A 27,977-nucleotide genomic window follows, 5' to 3' on the forward strand; every position below is an offset into this window, starting at 1 on the left:
TTGCAATCTGGTATTCGTATATATTCTGGTATATTTACATATATTTTAAAAGTTGAGATTTAATAAGGCATCACAGGTGCTTAAAATACTATAACTTAAGTCTTCTACAAATGTACAACAGGTCTGGGGGTGTCTGCCGATATAGGTTCCAGCTGCAGCGCATCCCCATTTTTATAAAAACTTGAAATGAAATCGCTCGGGAACATTTTCCAGTTACTTAAAATAGCAAAAATAAGGAAAAACAGTCCCCGCCCCCCCCCCCCCTTTAAAAATAAAATAGTCTGTAGTGCAGCCGGCTTATTGGCGGAGTGTTCTTGATCCAAAGTAACTGGGGGGCGGAGCCTTCAGTTGCCGTTGCTAACTGCGGCCTCATTGCAGCTCTGTTCGTACGACGGAGGAGCGTCTGCGGAGAGAACACAAGCAACAAGTGTCAGGGTGCAGCCATAGTTTCTTTACGGTCCTCACAGGGCAACGCAGCAGAGGCGCCTGGGTGGTTTTTTTTGCGAGGTGCGCTAAAATTCATGAGGATGCTGAAAATAAAATCTCTATGGACCGTTGACATTGCAGCGGCGCGAGCTAGGATTTCCATTTTTGGTGAGGTTAATAAGCATTCAGTAAGGGAGCGTAACAGAAAAAACAATGGCAAATAACAAAAGAATTGTGTGATTTATGGTGCACAGAATGTTATATATAGTTGGTCTTTTAAAAGTGATCACAGGGGGGCGCTATTTATATCAGATCATATAAAATGCTTTTATGAGTAATCTCACCCCCCAGACTTCACATTAATGTTTAGTGAGGTCTCTGGCACAAACTATTTTTAACCCCTTGAGTGGTTAAAACCCACCACAGGAAGTTATAAGCCCCCCCCTCCCTCACCTCTGGCGTTAGTACGCCGGAGCTTCCCTGCCGCCGCTGTCCCCGCTGCATTAGCCAGCCGCCTGTCACATTCAGCAGTGACGTCTGCGGCAGGCTGGGGGATGTTCGCGGAGGACTTGGGTGCCTAAGCGCTCCCGAGTCCCCCCCAAGCCACGCCGACCAGGGCAGCTCCGGCGTGCCGATCGCCGGAGCAAAGGTGATGGGGGTGCTCTAGAGGTGCACGCCTGGACACCACTGGCGCGCACCTAAGGTATATTAGTGGTATGCCCGGAAATTTTCCGCGGCAGTGCAGCTGAGACCGGAAAATTTACGGCCATACCACTCAAGGGGTTAATTTGTCTTCATTTTAATTTGTAAAAAAAAAAAAAACGTATTAAAGAGTTCTAGTCTCCCATTCATTTCCTGCCTGGGAAACCACCAATTAAACATCTGATGTGTAGGGGGCAGGAATTCGGGATATGTAAAGTATTTAGGAACTCATCACCTCCCCCAAACTGGGTACACAAGTCCCTGCTGGCTGGGGGATATAAAACTAGTTAACAAGTGTGGAGTCTCTTTTTCCAGCATGAGCAGCCTGGAAAACACTAGGAAGGAATACATCAAAGGGAACATATTCCAGAATAATTGAGATGATCACATAAAATCTCTGCAGCGGATTATCCCGCTTCATTTTATACAGATCGGAGTACGATCTGTACGAAGGGTTCTTGCTAAATGGTGGATTTCATTGTACTTTAACCCTTTGAATGCCAACATGTGAGCGATGTGCAAAATATCCACTAAAAATGCCAGCGTCGCTCACATTTGTTATATAAAATCAAATAAAAAAATGTTGTGTAAAAAAAATAAAAGGACCATTTCCTATAGTGGGTAAACGTTACAGGTCATTATAATGAATACAATTGTTTGGCACTTTTCACAAATTCACTTGGCACTCAAAGGCGTAAAGCTACTCAATTCAAACAGATTTCAAAGGGCTCTTGATGATCTTGTTGAGAAAAGTGTTTGTACTCCAAGATCGTATTGCAGTGGTTCCCAAACTGTGTGCCTAGGCACCCTGGGGTGCCTCAGGACACTTGCAGGGGTGCCTTGGGTTGGGGACCAGGATCAATTCACATTATTTATGGTCAATGTACCAGGCAAAACCAGTGCTGGTGGCTGCCAGTCATAATGTATGTTGACAAACAGAAGCAAATCCTGTCCCTCACCATATAACTGTAACATATAAACTCAATGCACTTAATTTAATATTTTTTTCCTGAATTTCTCGATAGGAAGCATTTGGTCTAGGGGTGCCTTGAAAATATTTTGATGCGGGTGCAATGATTCAAAAAAGTTTGGGAACCACTGTCTTATGGTCTAATTAATGTGATAAAAGCAGCATTTATAACTGAGCACCAGAGGGCGCTGCTGCACCAGTTTACAGTGGATAGCGCCAAGTGGCAGCTCCTACTTGCATTCAAAATGGAACCATACAGTAACCAGGGTCTGTGCCAAATAAAGGCATGTATTAAGTGAAGGAAGAAAATTATACTGTAACATTAAGAAGGAGCTGTATTTAATTGCTTTAATTATTGCAGAGTATTTTACTTACCATATGGATACCCCCACGTGCTGTATTCAGGGGGTAAAATGAGCGTGCTGGCCGTGGGTACTGGAACAACTGCGCCATCGGCATAGTAAGGGACTGTGGCCCCCGTAGACAGGCAGAGAGTAGGTCGGGAGGGAGAGCCCAGAGTTTCTGTATCCTGCGAGTCCGGGAAATTGAGCTCAGGGGCGTAGCAGAATGGAGTATTGGACTGCTGCTGCGAGTGGCACTTGGTGGGTATAGAGACATTGTCCATAGATTGGCTACTGCTACACTGTTCATTGTCAGCAGGGGGCGCAGTGGGAACAACAGGGGTTGGGGCATGTGATATAGAATGTCTTAGGCTCAGGCGTGCCTGGCTCACTGGTATATTTCCAATGTAGATGGGTAATGTGATAGATATATCCGGGTTTTTAACGGTAACCTACAAAAAAAAAAAAAAAAAAAAAAAAAAAAAAGGAGGATGGATTAGACACAGTTACATACTATGAATACAACAATTCTACAGGTTGACCTATCAATAACCACACAGCCTTTCCAGTCGCTAGGAACCAGTGACATCACTGAGAGTGCAGCCTATCCAGTCACTAGGAACCAGTGACATCACTGAGAATGCAGCCTATCCAGTGAGGAAAATGTCAACAGAACAACAACATCTCCACTTGTTATGACAAAGGGCCTAATTCAGACTGGATCAAAGAGCCCATTTTTTCTTCTTCTAATGGACAAAACATGTGCAGAGAGTTAAGATTTGATTGGAAAGTGTTCAAACAGAGATCTATATTGCAGTATAAAAATAAAGCAGCCAGTATTTTCGCTGCACAGAAACAAAACAACTCACCCAAATTTTACGCTCTTTGCACATGTTCCGATATGGCACTTTTCACACGATTTATCATGCTGATGGGTTGAAATTGCATGAAAAAAGGGCCATATTGTGTAGGGTTGGGAACATTTGGTCTACAGCATGATGGTCGACAGTCAGGCCGCCATGGGAAAAGGTCATTCGTTCGACAATGTCTAGGTCGACAGTCAAAAGGTCGACATGGGGTTTTTCACTGTTTTTTTTACGCAAATGTCACCACAGTCGACATGGACACAGTTTCAAGTGCACCGCATCCCCTCGCTGCGCTCTGCACACACTATTTTATTCTCCCACCACTCCCTAGTGGATGGTAAGGCATGAAATACCGCCTGTCGGCACATGCCGGCTCAAAAAACAGTGAAAAAACCCCATGTCGACCTTTTGACTGTCGAACTAATGACCTGTAAACCTAGAACCATGTCAACCTTTTCCCATGTCGACCTAATGACTGTCGACCATCATGCTGTAGACCAAATGACTGCATCCCATTGTATAAGTGTATGGCCAATGGGAGACTGGCAAAAACAATGGGTGGGTTGAAGTGCTAAACTCACTAGATTCACTTTAAAAGACCACCCTATAACCATGGTGTGGAGACATCGTACAGTATGTCTGGCTGACAGCAGTGGACAGAGAGCCTTACTTCATAGTGACAGTGAGGACGAGACAGCGAGAAAGGGCTGGGACGTTACCCGGAACTTGTGCACAATGTATCTGCACAAACACTTCAGCGTCACAATAGTCTGCAGACACTGGACACGATCAGAAGGTTTCATCCCATGGAGCAGCAGTAATTCAGTTAGAGGAGATCTAACAAGCGCTCCCAGCAGTCTCCGGGTGTGCTGTTGCTGTTGTATTAGGTTAGGTTATTCCTGGAGGAACAGGTCTGACGTCCTCAGCGTTTGCAAAGACTGAATCAGATTAACTATAAATTCCTCAAACGCAATGAGCTCACTGCAGAAGTTGTGCAAGACAGACAGATTCTGGCAGGGACGCTGGTGTCAAAGACATGAAACATTCTCTACTAACAAGAGGATGCCTTTACACCACCCCAGGTAGGTGCGCCGTGTGTCTCCTGCACAACCACCAGCCCAGAGCTCGGATGTCTGCCGTGCAGCATGAGGAAGCTTATTGGACATGTAGCAACTACCACTAAGCTCAAACTGTGCAGCTTACATCGAGGCGTTTCTCTCATTTAGGTATGTTGACCTATTAACTGTCTACACATGGTCTTTGGAGCCAATCCACACCCTGACAGTTATTTGCCCATGAACCCGAATGCAGATATGCTACCTACTGCTCAAGCAATAGATCATTACTAAATAAGAAACGGATGAAGATATTACCCAACGCGTTTTACCAACTCAGACAAAGCTTTTCTTGCAATGTCGTTGGCCGCAAAGTTCCAGAGAAAGAGTCAACATTCTTCTACCGAGTGGTCATCCCTACTAGATTTAACAGCGTATTTTGTGTCATGAACCATCCTCAGCCCGTCGGCAACCGCCAACGCTTCCTCACCTGCAGGTAATAGTCTATTTGGATGAGGTTGCAGCCTTGTAGGATGGACTGGGGAAGGGCAGGCACTAGGATCTGCTCGTCCCACACCGCATGTTTCCAGGCCTTAACCGGGGCTCCTTCCACCTCTGCGATAGTCCGCAGGTCATAGATGCAACGTTTTGAGCGGTAAGCGATTTTCTGAGGAAGGGATTAAAAATAAAAAAAAATAAGTGTAAGCTCGGAGATGGGTTTAGCAGAACATTTAAGATCTACCCCAATCTCCATTCATTAACGGTCACCTTACCTGTATAAGACAGGCCATGATTGTTCCAGTGTCTCGGCCTGACTTGTTCTCTACCTCGGTGTGGATTTTAATAGCCTGTCCCACCACGTAGCCCCGCAGGTCAGAGGTCACACTTAGCAGCAGCTGACCAGACTTCACCAACTTGTAGTTAAACTTCTTCGAGGCCGACGCACAGCTGAGTTGCTGAAGAAACAGGAATGCAAGTAAAAAAAGTCACAATCTTGGCTTTTTAATGGCCTGTACATACCCTCCTGCAACTTTTACTTATTATTTCATGCTTTTCAGCCAAGTCATGTATGAACAGTTGTTCATTTTGGTGGCCTCAACTTTGCATGGGCTAGCACCATAACCGTACAGTAACTTAAGCTGTGTACGCAGGGGGAAGTGAACTAGATTCGGTTTAAAAAGGGATTAAACAAAATGTACTCCCCTGTCTGAAAATATTATAGGATCAAGAAGAAACTCACCTCTATGTCAGGTATTTCATTCAGGTCCAGGGGTCTCAGGATGTAGAAGGGTTTGCTGGTTTTGTAGTCCTTGGACAGTTTCCGCGTCTCTATAACTGCCTTGACCTGATGCATCACTTTTCCAAACGGCCCCTCGAAAGAGGTCGGGGATGAGGCTGCGGGAAGTACGGGTGGGATCATTAGTGAGCGCTTACATGTACCATTATCTTCTAGGGGGATACGGTCAGTTGGTCGACCTAAAGATGGTCGACAGTCATTAGGTCAACACCGTTGAGGCAAGGTCGATAGGAGTCTAGGTTGACATACTGCAAGGTCGACAGGGGTCTAGGTTGACAGTGAAAAGGTCAATATGGAGGTTTTCACTGTTTTTTGAGCCGACATGTGCCGACGGCAGTATTTGATGGGAGAATAAAATAGTAAGTCACCGTGCCCGAAGCATGGCGAGCGCAGCGGTGCATTTAATCCAGTGTCCATGTCAACTATGTTGACATTCGGGTCAAAAAAAATAGTGAAAAACCTGACGTGGACCTTTTGACTGTCGACTTAATTCTTGTGTCATGTCGACCTTGTCCCATGTCAACCTAGACCCCTGTTGACCTTGCAGTATGTCGACACAACATTGTCAACCTAATGACTGTCCACCATCTTTTGGTCCACCCAATGATCCATACCCCTTCTAGGTTACTAAGCCACAGCATCACCCAGCACATAATAATAACAGGGACCCATGTTTCGGGTCTGCGTGTGCCTATAGTTGAATATATGTATGTGCAGACCCGATGTGCAAACGCCTTCCTTGACCATCACAGTCGCACACAGCGGGGAGCGGTCACATGGGGATGCCCAGCACTTCCTGGGTGTGGCCACAAAAACTGTTGGTGCGTCCAGAAAAACGCTGTGCGTCCCCATGCAAACGCAGCATGGCAAAACCTACAAAAGGGTGTGGGGGGGGGGGGGGGATTGACATCACATGATGTCAGTGCCCGCCCCATTTTTGGGCATCTCCGGCTCAGATAAAAGTCAGTTAAGATTGACTTATCTGCGAGTGGGCAAAAAAGAAAAAAAAAATTTGATGGTCAGTGATCGAATCGAATGATTTTACACCCATAGGCCCGCATGCGAATAGATGTGTAAGCGTACATATCCATTTGCATGCCGGTGGGGTGGGAGCTCGTTTGCCCGGCAGCATTTGCTGGCTCACTAAGCGAGCCAACCTGAATCAGGCCCTTAGGTGTACATTGCTTCCTCCCCTGGCACTGACCGGTCCGGAGGAGCTACACAGGTTCTGATTGGATGATACCAATCCTCTAGCTACAGTCAGCACATATTTATAAATGAATGTAGTGCTGTTAGCACCTCCCCTCCCCGTCCAAGAGGTGTCCGTGCAGGAGAAGATGCTTATTGAGGAGACAGAGGGGAACATTTACTAAGATGTGTAGTCTGCTTCACATGTGATGTTGCTATGTGCAACCAATCAGAATCTACTTATTTGTTTAGCACCCATAGTAGACGGGATCTGATTGGTTACCCATAGCAAAATCACATGTGAAGTAGAATACACATTTTAGTAAATTTAACCCAGAATGTTAACATTCGTTTTCAGGTGGGATTTTCATGAAAACGTTATTTTCCCAGCTGTTCGGGATAATGTAAATGGAGAATTAGAAGTGACAGCATTTACATCCACTGAACGGTTAATGTGTAATCTGAGAGCCGGCTGGCCAGTCCCCTCTTATTCCATTACCTGGCAGCAGAAACTGGAATGGGAAGGTGTGCTCTCCGGGCTGCAGGGTTCCTGAAAGACAAGGGTTCAAAGCTTATTTACACGGCAGCCAGAGATCAAACTCACCTGCAGGTCTACAACATGAACACAACACCACAAAATAAAGTCACACAGTGATGGATATAGTTTGGGGGCTGGGTAATGTATTTGGCAATCTGGTGTTCTATGTAGGACCTCGAAATATTAATACAGTTTCGGAAAGGGGGAGGGGTGGAGGTGGAAAGCCAGTCCTAACCACGGGGTCATACTCAGTTTCTGGTAACAATAACAATTTATCCAGAGATGAGGACATTAAGTCTGCGGGGATCGACGGACAGCGATGGGGAGGCAGCGGGGGATGTGCGAGCATCTCTTGCGCATGTCCTCTTCCAGTGGTTGGCGATCTGACCGCCAGACCCCCGCTAAACAAGAGCGGCTCCATCTGTAGGTTTAAAAATGTGACAGTTGGTAATGTCTGCACCTGTACCCCAGCCAGGAGGTCTGAGAAACGTGACGTTAGTAATGCCTGCACCTGTGCACCAGCTAGGTGGTCTGGGAAGGTGACAGCCGTCAATGCCTGCACCTGTGCACCAGCTAGGTGGTCTGGGAAGGTGACAGCCGTCAATGCCTGCACCTGTGCACCAGCTAGGTGGTCTGGAAATATGACAGCCGTCAATGCCTGCGCCTGTGCACCAGCTAGGTGGTCTGGGAATGTGACAGCCGTCAATGACTGCACCTGTGCACCAGCTAGGTGGTCTGGGAATGTGACAGCCGTCAATGCCTGCACCTGTGCACCAGCTAGGTGGTCTGGGAATGTGACAGCCGTCAATGCCTGGACCTGTGCCCCAACTAGTAGTCTGGGAATGTGACAGCCGTATATGACTGCACCTGTGCCCCAACTAGTGGTCTGGGAATGGGACAGTTAGTAATGACTGCACCTGTGCCCCAGCTAGATCGTCTGGCACCATGGCCTGTTGGACTCTAGGACCAGTTTGGCCACCCCTGCACCATAATATCATTAACTATAGAACGAATGTGCATTTTGTTTGCAAAAAAAGCCTTAACACAGAAAGGAGGCTGTAGAATCATCTTATAAGGCCCGTGCACGTAGTACGTATCCTAGGGGCATCAGGGAAAACAGGAGAGAAATCCAGAACCCACAGCAACACTTCTCTAGATGAAAGCGCAGGCTTGATTGGTTGCCAGTCATTACTTATGTTTGTGAAGAAACAGAAGAACCCCCCATATCGAATATGGATCACGTACGCTTTTTCTTTCATTATTTTTTTCACGTTTGGAAGGAAAGAAGCGCAGTGGGCAGAGGAATGTATTGATTAACTCTCGGCATTAAATGAGAACAGAAAAACAAACAAATCTATAGCAAAGCGGCAGACAAGTCTCCCCCCACCCAAACCCCCCTCCCCGGGAATGTGAAACGGTCAATATAGTTTGCAAACGCAGCTTAGTTGGCTGCAGGATGGACCATCACTGCGTGTGCGGTGAGGAGCGTTAACGAAACAGATGGGACTTGGCCACTGCAAACCTCTTGTGAAGACGATGTTACCTCTTGTGTTTCCACATAACTCACCAAGAAATGACTCAGCTGCTGATAATCTTATTACATACAATAGGTTTACTGTAAAGGACTTGCCCGTAAATAGAAATACTTTATAAGGGCCATCAGTACAGGCCTTTGTGTTCTTCTTTGAAGGAAAGGACAGGAAGGGGGGGGGGGGGGTTAGGCCCAAAGTGTGTGGAAAATTGCCAGAACGGTCAGGAATGGCATAGGTCTTCTAGGGTTCCTCTACTGTTCTGTAGAAATGTACCACCGTTCACATTGAACAGCAATATATGCACAAGTAGCTTCTGCTGATTAAAGTGATATACAGCATGCCTATATTCTTTATGCGACTGCAGCTGAACTGCTACATTACAGTGTTTTCCTGGAATAACCAGTCATAATAATTCCATTTCATATGCAGAGAACACCTCTGTAATAACACACTGAATGTAGGCATGCTATATATAATTGTAATAAACAGAAGCTGCTTATGTGTCCTATCTGCTCCATTTAAGATGCATTGTAATGGAAAAAAGTTGAACTCAAAGATAATCGGCACGGCTACGAATGTGTACTCAACTGTGCACATAGGGAAAAAAAATAATTCACCCGCAAATAATCTTTCCCCTGCTCACCGTGGGGGAAATGTGGCTGAGGCCTGGGAACGCCTGTGTTTTCTGCAGAACGCCCAGACAATGCTGTCGCCCCACCTTTAGGCGGATGGCCCATGTATGCACACAATGTGCCGGGCCCATGCACAGTTATTAGATTATTGGATGCAGCCCATTCAATGGGATCTGAATCGGCCCAATTGTGTGTTAGGTTGCTGTTTTTTAGCCGAGTCACTAAAGTCACTAGAACCGGCAGCAATGCCATAGGCTAATTGGTTAATTTCAAGAGTGTCTAAATCCAGAAACTTTGCCACGGGGCACCCGTAGTGTCTAAATCCAGAGACTGTGCCATGCTATCATGCTTGCCATGGGCTTCACATTTGGGGGTCGCCTGGCTCTGCCTGGTCCGCGCCAGATGACGCTTCCATATCAGTCATAGTGCATTCATCTTACAATGTAGCATAACTGCATTAGGTGGGGCACACAAATAAGAACCAGCAGCTGCCATTAGTTCCTGTTTCTAAAATGCGCTGGGAGTGGCGTTTGTTCAGATCTTTCCCTTTTCATCCGGCTCGTTCTAAATTTAGCTTGTGTGTCTTCTTAAGTAGAGCAAAATAACAAAACAAGGCAAGCTGCAATGCATATGTCATTTGCATTCTTGTATTGCCATCATAACACCCCCCTTCTTTCAGTGCAGGACTAGGACAGGGTCACGATGCAAAACTGAGCAGTTTTAAACTCTCCCGATTTCCTTGCGGCTGGTGCACGGCTATTCCGGATACACGTAGAGAGGAACTGAAGCCCCTGCCCCAGTATTTTGGCGTATCCTAGAGATACGGACACTGGAGTGTGAAGCTGCTATGTGAATACAAGAACAATTCTGTACAGCAATACATAGGACTTGCAATAAGCTTGCATACACAGAAGCTGCAGGCCACACCGCACATCAAGGGAGTGTATTATGCAAACCAGTGTCTCAGAGTAGGCTTTATCTGTAGACTGTAAGCACTCACGAGCAGGGCCCTCTTCCCTTTTTCTTCCCTTACGCCTCTTTGCTGCTGACACTTGGGTTTGGCCACCCCGCCCCTTATTTAGGTATGGTCACTGCTGCTGCAGCAATGTTTATACCAAGTCCTGCAAAGTTCTGTACCGCTCCTCGCTTTTTCACCGTTTCCTGTTTATATGCCTAAAAGTAATGAAATGCGCTTGATCCAAAAACCTGGTTCTAGTTCTGGAAAAGAAAAAACAAATCGGGTCTCATGAATTCACCTTTGTCGGCCAGTGAGAATGTTCCGTTGAAGTATTGCTCTTCCACGTTCCATGACGTCTCGTTGACCTTGTTGGACACCCCACACGACCCCACGCAGTTCACCTTGATAACTGGTGAAAGAGAGAACAAGGCTCACAAATGACAAACATCATCCTGTTCTTAGTAGACATGCAGGATACAAAACTGAAGAACGAACAGAAATCGTCACTGTCTGGAGTCGCTCGTTACTGATACAATATCAGTGTATTAATTGCCAAATAACCTGTTGCACCCAAGGTGGAGGGGATGGTGTAACTCCATCTAAAAGATTATGGGTCAGGTGTAACAAGCTTCAAAAAGTGGAGAGTGATAAACACCCAGCCAATCAGTTCCTAACTGTCATTTTACAGGCTGTGTTTTAAAAATGACAGCTAGGTGCCGATTGGCTGACTATCACTCTCCACTATCACTTTTTGAAGCTTGATACATCTGGCCCTATACATCTTATGCTCCTTATCTACATTACGGGATGCACTCCTTATTTCAGAAATACAGGTATACTTTTTTAGCTGTTTAGATATCTCTATCGCCATTGGAAACCGTCCTCTGTTCTGATGCATTATAAAAAAAAAAAAAATTAAAACTCCTTTTTTAGGACCCCACTAAACCAATGCAGTTCTAAGTACCTAGTGGTCATTCTAGCACCCTGCATCTTCCAAAACCCATGCAGTTCCTCTTCTCTGCCTGGGATATCGCTCTCTGCTGTGGGGCTCCTAGCACATGTGTGGTCTGCACGTCAGTGCTTAAATACAGACCAAACTGTGCTAGAGGCACCACAGCAGGGAAGAAGAACTGCACGGGTTTTGGAGGATGCAGAGAGCTAGAATGACCACTAGGGACCCATTGCCATGTATTCCTGTAACAGGGACGTATGAGCACCCTAGTTTCTGATTTTGCAGGGTTTACTGTTCTTGTGCTCTTACTTTATGAAGCACCAAATACATTAGCACATTCTGATTAAAAGGCAGCATAAAAATTGAGGTAATCCCTGATAGGATGAGGTCAAACATCCTGTAACCATGGTTACATGACAATACACCATTCCCTGTCTGATTATACAGTGATGGTTATGCATTGCATTGGATTCGCTGTCTCACAGCATTGGGGTCATCAGTTGGATACCAACCAGTGGAGTCTGTAGGTTCTCCCCATGTTTGTGTGGGTTTTTCAGGAACTAAGGCTGGGTACACTATGCAATTTTTGGTACTTGTTTCCTAGCACATTTAAAACTTAAACCCCACCCCACGATAGACGCCAACCCGAAGCGTGGCGAGCCCGCGAGGGGTGGCGGTGCGCGTCCTCCGACCTTTTCATTCCCCTACTATCCACGTTGGCGTGGAGTTGAGAATATATAGATTTCAATGTTAAAAAATATTTTAACATTGAAGCCTATGGCAAAATCGGGGGCATCGCGTCGGGACCAACGTTAATGGTCCCGACCGACGCGATGCCCCCGATTTTTTACCTTAGCCGGCAAAATGGACCTGATTTCAAAGGAAATCGGGTCCATCGTTGGGATCGTGTACCTTAACTTAAAGGTACACGATCCCAACGATTGTGGCCGTGCTAGGAAACAAGTACCCAATTTTTATTAACGATATGCAATATGTTTCCTTGCATATTTCAATAACCTGGTAGGTTAAATTGTCTGACAAAAATGTAACCCTAGTATGTGTGTCCATGTGTTAGAAAATATAAAGTGTAAGCTCTAATGGGGAAGGGATTAATGTGAATGTTAGTAAAGTGTGCGTGCTATATAAATAACTTGAAATAAATACATATTTAAAATAACACCCCGAGGTACTAGTAGCAATTATTGTGGGTTCCAAAAGCTTTGCTGATGCGTTACATGTCAAACTAAGCCCCCCATGGGCTTCTTTGCTGCATTAATGATCCATAAGTTCCAATTCAGAAACTGGGTCATTAGCTGGGAAAGCCTATTCGTGTGACCCCACCCCTAAAGTGCTTGCCCCACCCCTGAAGATCCACACCAGAAGTCTTTTTTTCCCATACATCCTTATTACAGCTGCAAGCAAGTTAACATTATCTAATTTCTAGAACTAATCGCAAGTCATTGTAACCCCATATATACACATGACCCAAATTCAGCACCTTCCTAGACACCCACAAGAGACTGTGTCATGAGATTAGACAGCCCAGCAGCCATCCAGTCTTACAAAAGGGTACATATAACAGTTCTAACATCAAAATGTAAAATAAAGTAGTGAGCAGGAAACTGCTGCAGGGTGTTGTGTACCGACCCAGAAGGCAATGGGTTAAATCCCACCACTGCACCCCCCTTCCTGTACGGCTTTCCCTACATCAGAGGACTCCCCTGGCAACACAGACAGATGGAGAAAGCTAGCCTACAAATAGGTTTGTGTGCCTAGCATCACAGCTGAGGGGATGCTTCACCTGTAACATGTGGACCCCTCTACTCTGTAATACAGCCGGGCCCCTCTCTTGCCTCTAGTTCTTCACAACTTTTCCATAACACTTTGCTAGCAGTGCAGCTTCGAGGGACAATGGCAATGGGATGACCTAGGTCGGGGATGACCAAACCGTCGTGGAGATCTACCAATGGTCCACGTTTTCCACGTCACCTAGCTGGTGCACAGGTGTAGTCAGTACTAACTGTCACATTTTCAAACATGCTGCATTCATTCCTACTATAGATCCACAGGTTGCCTGAACTACTGGTAGATCTTGAGGACAGGTTTGGCCTCCCCTGCCCTAGGGAGTGTTGCTAATGGGGAAGGGTAGGCCCGCAGCGCTGTGCGCTTATCCCAGATGTTGTTTTACCAGACTGAATACATGAAGCAGCTGTACGTGGGCCGATACCATGGCTATGTTTGAGTCATTAAACTTCCTTGTTTCATTTAAAAGCATTTATTGTACAATCTACACCAGTCTGTGTATGTAGTTAATCAAAATAAATGAACATTGATATATCAAATACAGACATCTGCGATGTTATTACCAAGGGGTGGGGGCAAATGTTGTAGTGGGTGGAGCTAAATAGGGACCTTAGTTAAGCACACTTTCAATTATATTTCGTAAGGATGACGCTTTCTGTATATAGCCTAGGTACCTGCCAATGTTACCAGCTTCATGCTGCATCTTTTACCTCAGACTGCTGTGCACTTAGCAGCCTTTTTAAATAAAGCTATTCGCAGTTTGTATCTGAGCGGTTTTTCCCACAGTGCGACCCTTAGGACATGCTTCACCGTTTAACACAACTGAAGGGGAATACACGGCATGATCAGATGTCCATTAGTAACATTTAGTGACATGGCATGGGTAAAACGTGCCCACGTAACCTACAGTATGTGGCCTAAAGATTTCTCGGTACTTATGTATTATCTGGGCTCCCATGTTAAATGCACCCCATTTTTTCATACCCCTACTATCCAACTACGCATGGAGTTGATTTTATATAGTGTGGCGAGCGCAGCGAGTAACCGTGCCCGAAGCATGGCGAGCGCAGTGAGCCCCGCGAGGTGAGGCGGTCTCATAAGAAAAACAGGAGCCCAGATATTACATAAGTACCGATTTCTCTTGCTGTATTCTGTAAGAAGCACAATAATAAAAAAAAAAAACAAGTATCAAAATCACAAATATTGTAGAAATAGCAAATTTACACTTATTGTGTCAGAACTATTTTTGATTCTAATGCTGTGTACACACAGGGGCTGAAATCGCTGGAAATATGGTCGCAGGCGACCATATTGCCAGTGATGGGAGTGTGCCCCGGCGATAAATCGCCAGGTGCGCGCTCCCGTTTTCAGCCCTATTCTAATCACTGGTTGCAAGAGCTTGCTCCTGCGACCAGCTGATTACCTCTGCGGCACCGCCGGCAGAGGTTCCCTTTCATCAGCGACCATCTCTGGTCGCTGATGAAAAGGAGACACTGGGCAATATATTGCTCAGCCATGTATTGCTAGCAATACATGGCTGAGCAATATATCTCCCCCCGTGTGTACGGGGCTTAAGATAACCAAAAGGCGGTTGGGTTTGCGAACAGTTGTTAAGCTCCGACCCATTCACAACAGGGCTCCTCAAAATATGCTATACTCAAGTGACTATGATCCTCAGGGGTGGGGCTTTGACAACACTGAACAAGCCACTTCCAAGTAGGGGAGGGGATGTCCTCCACCAAACCATTGCTCCCCATCAGGGTGCCTGGCACAGAATAGCTAAGAAACATTTGGGGATTTATTTCCTTTCGAAAATTTTGGGTGGAACCTGCCACATTAGAGCCGTAGCGTTATCATTGGCGATGATATCAGCTTGTCAACAACTAGAGAAAGGGACATAAGTGGTACGTTCTCTATTTCTTCATAAATGGGTATGGCAAATCTACTAGTATGGCATATTGAAGGGTACAAGCTGGGCACTTGGAGAGACTACCACCACCTGGGAACACTCATTGTGACAACTGCAAATGAGGACCACATGGTTCACAAACCAGGATAGAGATTTTCCTCTGTCCTGGTGTTTAGCATGTACCCTGCATCAGTAACATCACAAGGAATCCCCAAAAACATATGAGAGGCACCGGCAGACACAGTCAATCGTAGAATATGAAAGATGGGATTTAATGGTAAAAAAAAAAAAAATGACCTTCTATTTCCATTTACGTATGCATTTATATCATTACAGCGCTATAGTGTGCATGGATTGTGCTCGAGAAGATAGGAAAAGCTCAAACATAAAAGTAAGTTACTTGTAAACTTTATGTACAATGGTGTGGTGCCACAGAGGTCCCCTCTCCACCAGAAATATTAAAAAGGCAACTTAATAAGCCTAATTAGATACACAAATGTATATGCTATTTTTTTCCCCTTCTTAAAGTTCTGCATTTGAACCATCTTCTAAAAAAATACATTTAATTTTATAATGATGCGTAACCTAACAAACGTACTGAAATGTTTCCACTTCTGTATGCATCAGAAACCACTGTAAAATCCAAGCTCTGCAGGAAAACCCAATTCAGCGGTAATACGTAACCTCTTGTCCTGAAGGTGGCACCACTGCGCCAAAGCTTACGCAGTTATTGCACAAGACTACAATTGGACGCTAAGCCATGTACCCAGTACAAAAGGTAAGTGTTAAAAGCATACATTGTTAGGAGGTGTACAGTGCGGACGTTGCTGGCTCAAATCATTACAACAGGCACCGACACCTTAGACCAAGTATGGCCAAACTGTGGCCCTCCAGCTGTTGTGAAACTACACATCCCAGCATTCCCCAACATCAAAACTTTGGCATGGCATGATGGGACCTGTAGTTTCACAGCAGCTGGAGGGCCATCATTTGGACATGCCTCAGACCATAGGGGAGATGTATCAAACTTCCTAAAGAAGGCCACTGGTGAAGTTGCCCAACCAATCAGGTTCTAACTCTTATGGATAAGTTAAGTTATATAGATTGATTGGTTGCTTTGGGCAACTTCTCCATTTGTTCTGTTTGGTGCATCTTACCTGTAATGTAAAGTGTGCTTGTAATATACCCCCAGGGATAATCCAAAAGCCAAAAATATTACCTGGAATTTAGAATGGAGGCCAATGGATTAACTTCTTACCTGGCAAGTGTATTTGGATAAATAAATCCTTAATTTTTTGTCCTGCCACACTTGTATAATATTTTATTCGCCCCTACTCTACAAATCACACAATGCAGCAATGGATACAGCTCCCTCTGGTGGTTGGAGGTGATACTGGGGCAAATAATCCTATGTGCAGGGCTGCAATATATGATGGTGCTATAGGAGTATATAACAACAACAGCTGAGTAGTTTTACCACAGCAAGTGTGACTTCAACCTATCCACAGCCATAGGCCCCCCCCCCAGAATTCCCAGCCACCCCGAGTTTATCCCTTGGTGGAATTACATACAGGATTGCCTGTTTCCAAGGCTGCTCTCTCTCACTGTAAACAAAGGGAGCGATCTGGGCCTAGTCCCAAAACCTGACTCACAGCCACCCCCCCTCCCCCTCAGAACTGCACTTCTCCCATTACAAGGTCTCCAGATCACCTCTCCCCAGCACACAAAACAGCACTACTTAACCCTGCACCTACCACATCCCTGGTAATCTAACCACGCACTGTACTGAGGCAGGAGACGTGTGAGGAGGCCTGGCCACAGACTTGTAAGGAAAGCTCCAGAAATTCTAGAACACAAGTCACATACCGTATAATATTGACCCAATGGCAGCTGCAGTCTTGCGCCACAGGTGGTACCTGCATGCCATTGTATACCCTGCAGTGTACAGATACATATCCCCACTGCTACATGGATAGTCTGCCTCACACCTTGTCAAAAAGAAAATTAAAAAAAAGCAACTTTTTTCTTTTTTATAAACTTCTCCGATTTAGAGGAATAATGCGATCACTTTATTTTTAGAACTGCAGCATACTGTATAACTCAGCACATCATCTTGCCCCTTGGAGCCGACACTCTGAAATCAGTAACACAGACGCACACTAAAACATCGATGGAACATCTCAGCATATTTCTAGAACAATGCAAAAAAAAAAAAAAAAAAATAATATCACACGTGGTCCAGACATGTAAACATGTGACAGACACAGTCTGTAGGATGCAATGCGACACCCCATTACTGCAACTCTACCTTGAACCCCAATAACCATTCTGCGGTGACCCTGGTCAGGGTGTGACTAGTCCTCGCTGTTGACAAAACAGATTGCAGGCCTGACCCAACGGTTTAAATATACAGTACAATCTAAGGGGTCAATCTATTGAAGATGGAATGTTTCCCATAGCAACCAATCAGATACTACTACTTATTTAGCGCCTTCTAGATGGCAATAGATAGAATCGGATTGGTTGCTATGGGAAAAATTCCATCTTCAATAGAACTCCCATCTTAGTAAATTTACCCAAAAGAGAATGGTGGGCCGCATGGGCCATTTAGCAGATACCCCACTGTAGGCGACTATGTCAGATGTCAATGAAACGGACAGCCTTTGCATCAAGAACTTCCGATTGGGTGGTTGCCACGGTATGCAGTCCCTGAGTCGACAGTCATTAAGTCAACCACGAATGATTGGCACCTTAAAATGGTTGATATACCATAGGTCAGAATTGACAGAAGGTCCAGACAAGTCGACATGGGCATGGTTGACATGCTTTTTTCACGAGCGCAGCGAGTCATGCGAAGGGACGCAGTACACGAATATGCTGTCCATGTCATCAGACAACAAAATCATCAAAAGCACGTTGACCATGCCCACTGCCGACCTGTCTGTTATACCGTAACTGGTTGCCACTTCGTCCAATCAAGTCTTAACACCGGATACTTTGACAATCCCTAACTTGATGATCCTACAGGTCATAGAACCCAACAGGTTTGGCCTTCCAGAATCACATGAGTGTGACCAGTCCCGTCTATTGACAAAACAGATTGCAGGTGTGACGTAACGGTGTAAAGTCCACACTGGGAGTGGTGGTTTGGCAGAGGCTGGGTTTCCTCTATCTGGTAAGTGTTCCATGTCGCTGCATGTTCAGTAATAGAAAGTCACGCATGCACTTCACCTGACAAATGACACAATCATCTTAGCAAAGTAATGCTGGGGAACTACAACTCTCAGAAGGCAAGTACTGGGGCCTGTGGTTCCCCAATAAATGGAGCACCTGACTGTCTCAGGCCATAGATTAGTCGTATAAAACTATCCCACCTACATGTTGCCACCTGGCGTTATTAATAAATTATTGGGCTGGCAATCCCTTCATCTGGAACCTGCCTACTCCGATTCCCCCTGTTCCTCTAAACAATACGCTACTAAAATAGCCATGAAATGAGCTTCCTTACATGACGATAAACAAAGCGGAGCCGGAGCTCTCTGAGCCTCTGACATAACCTCAATTTCCGCTCTTGCACGCGATAAAACATTAATACTGGCAGCATGGAGCATGGGGGGGGAGCTGTGCGGAGAATGTTTAAGCTCATTGATCTGCAAACGAATAAACATTAGTTTGCTGAAGACATTAAAAGGGATGAGGAAGCCACTTTGTATCGGAGACCATGTGGCAATGAAACTGAAACATCTCCATCTTATTTTGTGGGTAACAGGATCTGCTTGTAGTGTAAAAGGCATCTTTGTGACATCAGAGGAGTCTGTCTATGTGATGTCATGTCATGTCAGGCACCTGTGAGAGCCAAGGTGCTCGCTGTATGGGTATTTAGTGTTCATTCTAGCACCCACCATATTCAAAAACCCATGCAGTTCCTCTTCCCTGCCTGGGGTGTCGCTGACTGCTGTGGTGTTTCTAGCACAGGTTTGGTTTGCATATCATTGCTGATACAGACCACACTGTGCTAGAAGCACTACAGCAGACAGCGACACCCCAGGCAGGGAAGAGGAACTGCATGGGTTTTCAAATATGGCGGGTGCTAGAATGAACACTAAGTATTGTATTATTCTCCCTGTGTATGAGTGGATTTCCTCCAAATGCTACAGTGTCCGCACTCGGCCCAGAGACATACTGTACTAGTACATTAATTAGCATGAACCTGGTGCTGGCCCACGCTATGTAAATTAGATTGTAAGCTCCACTGGGGAGAGTGTGGATCATTGTGTCAATCATAATTAGGTCGACAGGGTCAAACGTTGACAAGGAACAGATCAACAAGTTTTTTTTTTCATTTCAAACCTCATGTGAACCAGGAGTAGTGCACAGATTTATTATTTATTCATTAAGTTTCTTATATACGCAGCAGATTCCATTGCGCTTTACGAAAAGGAGACAGTCATACAACAAACAGGGTATTTACAGACAGTCAAATGGTAGGAGGGCCCTGCTCGCAAGCTTACAATCTATAGATTTGCTTCCCACACTTCGGACAAGGTGCCCGATGGTGATGAAAAAGTTGAAAGAAATGTCTTAAACTTGTGTTGAACATTATGTTGACATTTTGTACCAGTCGACATTAACTATGATCTGTATCCCGTGGAGGGGATGAAATGTAGGAATCATAAAATTTGCAGTAAAGGATACGAAGAATACAAATTGGTGACCCTAGGGGTATGGGTCACTGTTCGACCCAATTTAGGTGGTCAGGCATTGGCTCGACCAACGAATGTCGACATGGCTAACATTGACAGGGTTGGAAGGTCGACAAAACATTAGGTTGACAATGGCAAGGTAGACAGTCAAAAAAAAAAAAAAAGGAATGAACACTAGTTTTTCAGTTTTTTTGTCCTGAATGACAAGTCAACATGGACACTTTTGCATGGCTCACTACGCTCGCCATGATTTGGGCATGGTACCTCACTGCATTTGGCACACTACGCCGTAGTGGATGGTAGAGCATGAAATACCGCCGGTCGGCTCATTAAAAAAAAAAAAGTGAACTCATGACAACCTTTTGACTGTCTACATATTTAAGGTGTCAACCTAAGCCCTTTTAACCTTCTTATCCTGACCCTAGGCCTGCGTGGTTGACCACTATACATCGACAGGCACACAGTTGTCAAAAACAAAAGGTCGACACAAGTTTTTCACAATTTTGTTTCTTTTAACTTTTTTGACCCACATGGACTTCAATTTGGAACAGCATAGTGTGCCAATCAGAGGGAGCCATGCCAGGGTAAGAGTGACACTGATAGGGGGTCCATGTCGACAGTGACACTAAAAAACACCAGTGCAAAACAGGTTAGTCATTGTCATGTTGACCATGTCGACCATTCATAACTATTGACTGTCCACCCTTTGATCCACACCCAAGCCAGCGTTGGGCAACCTATGCAGGTGCTATAGCACCACAAGGTATGCTTGGACTTGCAGTGCGACAACTCCCAGGGAGCCACAGGTCATCCAGGCCAGCACTAGGCTTCTACCGAACAAAGAACGTGATACTAAAAATGCTTTCGATGGCTCTCTATCATCTACGGCAGGCATGTCTAAACTGCCGCCCTGCAGCTGTTGTAAAACTACACTTCCCAGCATGCCTTGCCATAGTGTTAGCATTCCCTAATAGCAAAACGGTGGCAAGGCATGATGGGACATGTAGTTTCATAACAGCTGGAGGGCCAGTGTTTGGACATGCCTGATCTACGGGGTCTGAAAAGATCCCATCTAGAATGACGTGTCCTGCTAGTTGTTTACCCGATCTCCGGTGACCGCCCTCATCTGGTTTTTAAATATCACTATTACCACCATTTACTTATATAGTGCCAGCCTGTTCCATTGCACTACTCAGTTAGGAGCAAGGGAGTAATAACATGAGACTAGGTGATAACAGGCAGGCAGAGCGTCCATACACTCTATAGGGGAAATAGAGATTGACACACAAGAAGTGATGACACCCAGTCTTCTACTTCTGACAGGATGGTAACATCTCCATTCGATAACATGCTACGGTCTGAGAGACAGCAGCAGCTTAAGTGCTGTAGGACAGGTGCAGGTTACTAGAAAGCGAGAACATATGGGGCTACCAACTGTCATGCCCGTCTCCCCCCTCCTCTAACAAATTCCTAGACCTTTACCCAGCTGCTAGGAAATTAGAATCTTAAGTGTATTTTGGAGAAATCTATAAGGCATGCGCTCTCCCAATGCCAGTAACCACTCAAACAGCAGCAGCCCCTCTCTCGCTCCTGAAACTCTCAAGCTCCACTGTAGTTGTCGAGGCTCCTCCCCCTGCTCATCATATTCTCATGAACATGCAGCTGGGAGGGGCTTTGACAACAGTACAGGTTGAGTAGCCTTTATTTACAGTGTCTTATATAGAGCAGCAGATTCCGTTGCGCTTTACAATAGTAAACAGTGATAAAACAAACTGGGTAACAACAGACAGACTTGGAGGTAAGAGGGCCCTGCTGCAAGCTTACAATCTATAGGGACATGGGAGGGAAATCTGAAATGCTCAGGACAACAAGCGTTTTGGAGAAGGGATTTTTCTGGTTTTTGAAAAAAAAAAAAAAAAATATATTTTTTTTTTTAACATACCTGGTTGATGGTCCCCCGGCGTCCACGGTGTTTGCCGGCGGCCTTCAGGATCCTCTTCAGTGGTCCCAGGGGTGCATTGTGCGAGTTTGCAAGCGCACTGCACCCCTGGGACTGGAGATGCTGCTAAAGAGGATACTGAAGCCCATCGTAGACTCCGGGGGACATTGTAAGAATGAAAAAGGGGGGGGGGGGGGACAAAAAAAATTAAAAAATTCTGAAAATATGGAATATTTTTGGATATTTTTGTTTTTTTTCGGGATATACAGATACGGGATACTCAACCTGTACCAGCTATTTTCAAGAATTGGATCCAGGCCCAAAAGGTGGAGGAGGGAGGGGCTTGCAGACAGTGGTCTATTACCTGTATGGCACTCGGCTATGAGTTGAGCAGGTAAGTGAGAGTTACATTATAAAAAAATGGGACTAGGGAGTAATTATGTAACCAAATGTGAGGACAAGTTTTTTGGGGTCCCATCCCGCATGGATGGAATAACATTTGCACAACATGTGGAAAGTCATAAGCACAACTCACAAGACAACAAACTAAAGACGTGATTTATGTTCATAGTAACAATGAGCTCATGGAAATAGGTGTTCAGGGTGACTTCCGTCCTCTGTAGAGCTATGCAAATTCTGTTACCAGTACATAGGTACATAATAACTACGTCCTTACTGCAAATAACTGGAAGAAACCCATAACTCACTTTTGTGTGTCCAATCCCTGATAGAACATACAGAAAGTATCCTGATGGCAGCTGTAGTGTCAGAGAGACAGTGAGAATTCCTCAAATACTACACTGGATCATTTGGAGTTGCAGTCTCAGCCTTATGGATTACACGCAAAACTGATGAGAGTTGTAGTGTCATGGAGACTCTGAGAATTCCCTTATACACTGCACATGAGTCTGACAGGCGTAGTTTAAGGAAGATGGGAGAATTCATTATATTCAACACGTGAAGCTGATGGGAGCAGTAGTATCTATGAGAATTTCTATAGACCACATGTGAGGCTAATGGGAATTGTAGTTTAGCTGAGACAGTGAGAATTCCTAGAGACTACCATTTGAGGCCAATGGGAGTTGTAGTGTTCAGGACAGTTAGAATTCTGTATACATTACTCTAAAGACTACAGTGAGGCCAATGGGAGTTGTAATGTCAGGGACCATGAGAATTCCTTATAGGATAGGGGATTTTACTTGCTGTAGTACGGATTGGTCAATCTCCCTTTGACTGGGTACAGATTGCGTGCGACCATCGTACGATTTCAAGGAAACGGTCACACGATCATGGTGGTTCTGGTTTGTACCCAGCATTAATTATGCGACAATAGGAGTTTTACATTTCAGAGAATGGAACACACATCACAAGTTTAGTAGGAGTTGTAGTGTCCCAGGGAGACGGTGAGAATCCTTTCAGACTACATATAAGGCCGATGGGATTTGTACTATCACAGAGACTACAAATCAAGACTTTAATGCACCACACAATAAGTTACATTAAGAAAAAGTTAGTGCAACTTGTACCAACACCAAGGCTCACAGTACACAAACCGTGCGAGCCACAAAGCTTACACACTATTCAAACATGAAACCAGGCGATTCAAAGATATCTCCATGAAACATTACAGTGGTGATACATGAGGAAATGCAAAACATTTACATACCCGCAGCACAAGTCAGGGACACCTGGAGTGCTCAGGCTTTAACCAGTTCCCAGCTAGGGTGGCCACAAGGACCACCCCTCCAGGTGTGGGCAATCCAGGATCTCATTCCCATTGCAGAGACCAAGGATGGGGGGCGTCTCTGACAACATATGATTTGGGGGTCCCCAGGCCCTGACACACCTATATGGCTGATAGGGGCTCATGGTAACCTGAGCTGTATGGTAACCTGAGCTGTATATGAGGAGGTGGGGGTCCCCAGGCCCTGGCACACCTGTGTGGCTGGTAGGGGGGCAGGTCAACCTGAGCTGTATATGAGGAGGTGGGGTCCCCAGGCCCTGGCACACCTGTGTGGCTGGTAGGGGGGCAGGTCAACCTGAGCTGTATATGTGGAGAGGGTCCCCAGACCCTGGCACACCTGTATGGCTGGTTACGAGAGCTGTATATGAGGAGGGGGGCTGGATGTGACTTACTGCATGGAATGTGTGGACGGGAGCCAGGAGAGGCTGTAATCTGGATTAGCAGGAGCGGAGGGGGAGGTCAGGGCTGTACATAGCGAGAGGGGGGGATTAAAGGGACCGCAGGGCAGTAACACCCACAGGTGACAGCCATGATCCAAGAGTGCTCTAATGTGTTGCGGCTTCTGCTGTGAAACTACCAGTCTCAGCATGCCCCATATGTACTGCTGGGACTTGCAGTCCTACAACAGAGGGGAATAGGGTGTAGCCTGAGGGAGAGCGGTCTGTGGCTGGGATGGGGTCAGGTATGAAGGGAGGGGGGTCCCGGTGTCTCACCTTTGTAGGGCAGCGCAGCGGTGGTGCGGATGGTGACCGTGCCGCACAGCGCCTCCCCCGGGCTGTAGATTACCCGGCTGTCCCGAAGGTCGATCTCGAACAGCTGCAGCTTCCCCATGGCCGGTGCCGACTCCGAGCGCTAACTGAGGGCTGCGAACCCTGGAGCCGCATCAAGCAGCAGCACGGCCCGCTGACGTCACTGGCCCGCCCACCGTGTCACCTGTGCCCTCCCCCGGTGGCCCTCAGTCACGCCCCGTTCGGTCCACAACCACGCCTCTGGCCGCTATCAGCTGTCACCATGGAGAGAAATATGTGTGTGCTGGGGAGAGAGCTGTGTTTGCTGGAGGGAGAGAAAGCTGTATGCTGTGGGTCAGAGAGAAAAAATATTGGGGAGAGAGAGAGAATACCTCCCAACAGGACCCTCTCCAGGAAGGTCACAATGCTCTGTTCCTCGACTTGCCTCTTCATTTTTGATTGCCATCACCTGTGTTGAACAGGTTTATTGATAAGAAAGGTGTTTCATCACAGGTGCTGGTAAGGGAGAAGTCCAGGAACAGAGCATTGTGTCCCTCCTAGAGAGGGTCATGTTGGGAGGTATGCGATAGCTGTGTGTGTGTCCTGTGTTTGCTGGGAGGTGAGTGTGTGCTGGGGGGGGGGGGGGGGGTGGGTGGGTGGGGTGGTGTGGGATGAAAAGCTGTGAGAGCTGGGGGTTAGAGCTGTGTCTGATGGGGGTAGAGAGAGTCATGTGGACTGGAGGCAGAACTCTGGGAGGCAATAGAGTCATCTACCGCCGGGCTCCTGCTCTCCAGGGGGCACCTCTCCACCACTGTCAGTTTAAATCCATTAATTGAAAGCCATCAAAATTGCTTCTGTGACTGAGTTCTGAAATATAAATGTGTTCTTCCTCTCTTTCTGTATATACATACAGTATACAATATATATTTCACAACAGACTATATATATTTTAAATAACGTTGTGTGTGTGTGGGCACCAATATTCATCTTGCCTCCGGGCAACTGGGAAAAACTTACGCCACTGGCTGGGGGGCTGCAACCTGTTGGTTTATGAGGCCACGGAGAGAGCTGTGTGTGCTGGAGAAAGCTGTGTGTGCTGGGATATGAGAGAGCTTTGTGTGTGCTGTGGAGAGAGATAGATCTGTGTTCCAGGGGAGAGTGAGTTCTGTGTGTGTGCTGGCCAAAAGAGAGAGAAATATGTGTGTGTCGGGGGTGAGAGCAGGGGGGTAACTTGATATTTGCAAAGAATGGGGGGTAGGTGGGGTTCCTGTTGCGCAGGATAGCAGCAGATATCGATGAGGGCTTGGAGGAAACACAACACCTCCAATATGGAGAAATGAAAACAATATGGATGCCCTTCACCAAACAATAGCGCTAAACAGATATATATTACTTCCCTGTTGAGGGGCCCGTAAGTGGGTCTAAAATGCACCTGTGTAGTTAGCTTGGGAAGGTGCTGCAGTTTGGAGAATGGTATGCACACAGCATACCCTAGAGTCCATGGGAAGCCTGCAAAGAATCATTTTAGTTTGCCAGATGCTGGAGCCCTCCTATCAGAGGACATGACAGACCCTCTACTGTACCTGCAGTGACACTGGCAGATGTCCTAGAATTTCAGTGTTAACAGCATACAATAACCTGCTGACATAAGAGAGAGTACCAGGAGAAGAAGGTGAAGATCACAGTTTAAAAGCATCTGCAATTGATCCAAACCCACTTAGGGGCCCCTAAACATGGAAGTATTATATATCTGTTTAGCGCTATTGTTTGGTGGAGGGCATCCATATTGTTTTCGTAACTTGATATTTGTAGGCCCCACAGCAAAAGTTGGTAATGACCCCCTATTTAGCAACTGATGGGGATAAATGTATGTAAAACATATTACTTAGACAGTAAAGATGGGCCCCCTTCAGCTCTGGGCCCCAATAGCAGCTGCACCCCCTGTACCTATGGTAGTTACACCTTGTGTATGTGCTGGGGGAGAGAGAGAAATGTTTGTGTGCTGAGGGAGAGAGCTGTATATGCTGGGAAAGAGAGATAGTGCTGTGGGGGGGGAGCTAGTTGTGTGGGGAAGAGAGAGAGAGAGAGAGAGAGCTGTGTGTGAGTGTGTGTGGGGGGCAGGGCCGGCTCTACCACTAGGCAGCTTTAGGCATCTGCCTAGGGTGCCAGGATCTGGGGGGCGCCACCGAGTCTGAATCCTGGAGTAAAGCCAGTTATCTATGTGGCTGCGCTGCAGGGCTCAAGTGGAAGAGCAGCGGTCACACTTGGATCCCACTGTGAACCGCACAGGTGCTGCGGTCCATGAAGTTGACCCTCCAGTGCTGCCAGTCCAGAGGATGGTGTCTCCATTGCCTCTGGGAGTTTGTCCCTGAAAGGGCAGTAGGTTGATGTTTTGCCTAGGGTGCCAAGAAACCTTACACCGGCCCTGGTGGGGGATGAACCGCTTGGACAGTGTTGTGTGAACAAAATAGTAATAAAATGAGACTGGGTGGTAAGAAACAGACTGTAAGGTAAGCCTGCCTGCAAGCTTACATTCCCATACCTCCCAACTTCTGTGCTGATGAAATAGCGAGCGTCCGAAAAGGGGGTGGGGTGTATGCAAATGAGGGTGTGGCTTATGCTAATTAGCCGCAACCGCTAATTAGCTGCACAGCGTCTATTCTATTAGATTGTGGGGTCTCCCAACTGCCACCCCCCGCAGCGGGACAATGCCTGCCGCGGGTGGGACAGCGGGACAGGACCCGGAAAATCGGGACTGTCCCGCTGTAATCGTGACAGTTGGGAGGTATGCATTCCATAGGGAAGCCATTTAGATATACAATAGTGAATGCAACCCGTACACCTTCACTCACCTATTGTAGCACCGCACCAAGGCTGGGGGCAGAGGGCTCGGTGGCTGGCGCAGGGAGGGGAGCCTTGTTATCTGCAGGTACAGTCTCCTGTTGTGTAATCCTGTGTAGAATAGTGCAAATCAATAACAATATCTGTGTTCCTGAGTGGAGCAGCCATGAGGTCAATAATTCTACCAGGTAACGTGTAATACTGTTAGTATTTTATAAGGGACTACAGAGGCCGAGAGTTATGTGCTGTCAGTGTAACTGGTGAGACTTTTACTGGATTTATGTACTTCTAATTACAGGTATTTTCGGTTCCGAAAACTGGGCACGCGGCTACCTGTCTGCGTTTGCATGGGGATGCGTTTGGGTGGGCACACCCAGGAAGCACAGGGCATTCGCATGCGAACGTTACCTGCTTGCCAAATTCCCAACCCCCAGTACGAGCGCTACGAAGACTATGCAAGTCTCCGAAGGCGCCTGCACAGGAAGTATAAAACACCGGTCCCCGGTGCGAACACGCCGGGGGCGGAATCAACCAGAATGAGGTCATATGTTAGATGTACAGTTTCTTCCTTACAAATGTCAGGCCGGCGGGTGGGATTCCGGGAGTCAGAATACAGATGTCGGCATCCTGATAGAGGGGATTACCTTTAACCTTCCCCCCTTAACCCTAACTCACTCCCCGTGTAGCTTAATCCTAACCCCCCTCTACTAGTGCCTACCCCCACCTCCCTAAACCAGCTAAACCTAACCCCATTTCTAAGTGGCTAACCCTAACCACCCCCACCCCCCCAAATGGGGGGTATTGACCGCTGTAATTTTGACCTTCTGCTTCTGTCGATATTAAGCACTGCCGA

The 27,977-nt window shown here is 46.3% G+C and overlaps 1 protein-coding gene across 1 annotated transcript; it reads right to left on the reverse strand.

Moving 5' to 3' along the window:
* Positions 1-24,505, reverse strand: ARRDC1 (arrestin domain containing 1). The gene is made up of 8 exons (XM_083158634.1): positions 24,269-24,505; positions 10,804-10,914; positions 7,345-7,395; positions 5,601-5,755; positions 5,134-5,316; positions 4,851-5,027; positions 2,474-2,891; positions 1-403 (listed from the first exon to the last, which is right to left on the reverse strand). The coding sequence occupies exons 1-8, from the start codon at positions 24,384-24,386 to the stop codon at positions 345-347; spliced, it is 1,272 nt and encodes a 423-aa protein (XP_083014760.1). The 5' UTR covers positions 24,387-24,505; the 3' UTR covers positions 1-344.
* Positions 24,506-27,977: the final 3,472 nt, after the last annotated feature.

Source organism: Crinia signifera, chromosome 9 (assembly GCF_055691185.1).
Source record: "Crinia signifera chromosome 9, ASM5569118v1, whole genome shotgun sequence".
Classification (NCBI taxonomy): Eukaryota; Metazoa; Chordata; class Amphibia; order Anura; family Myobatrachidae; genus Crinia; species Crinia signifera.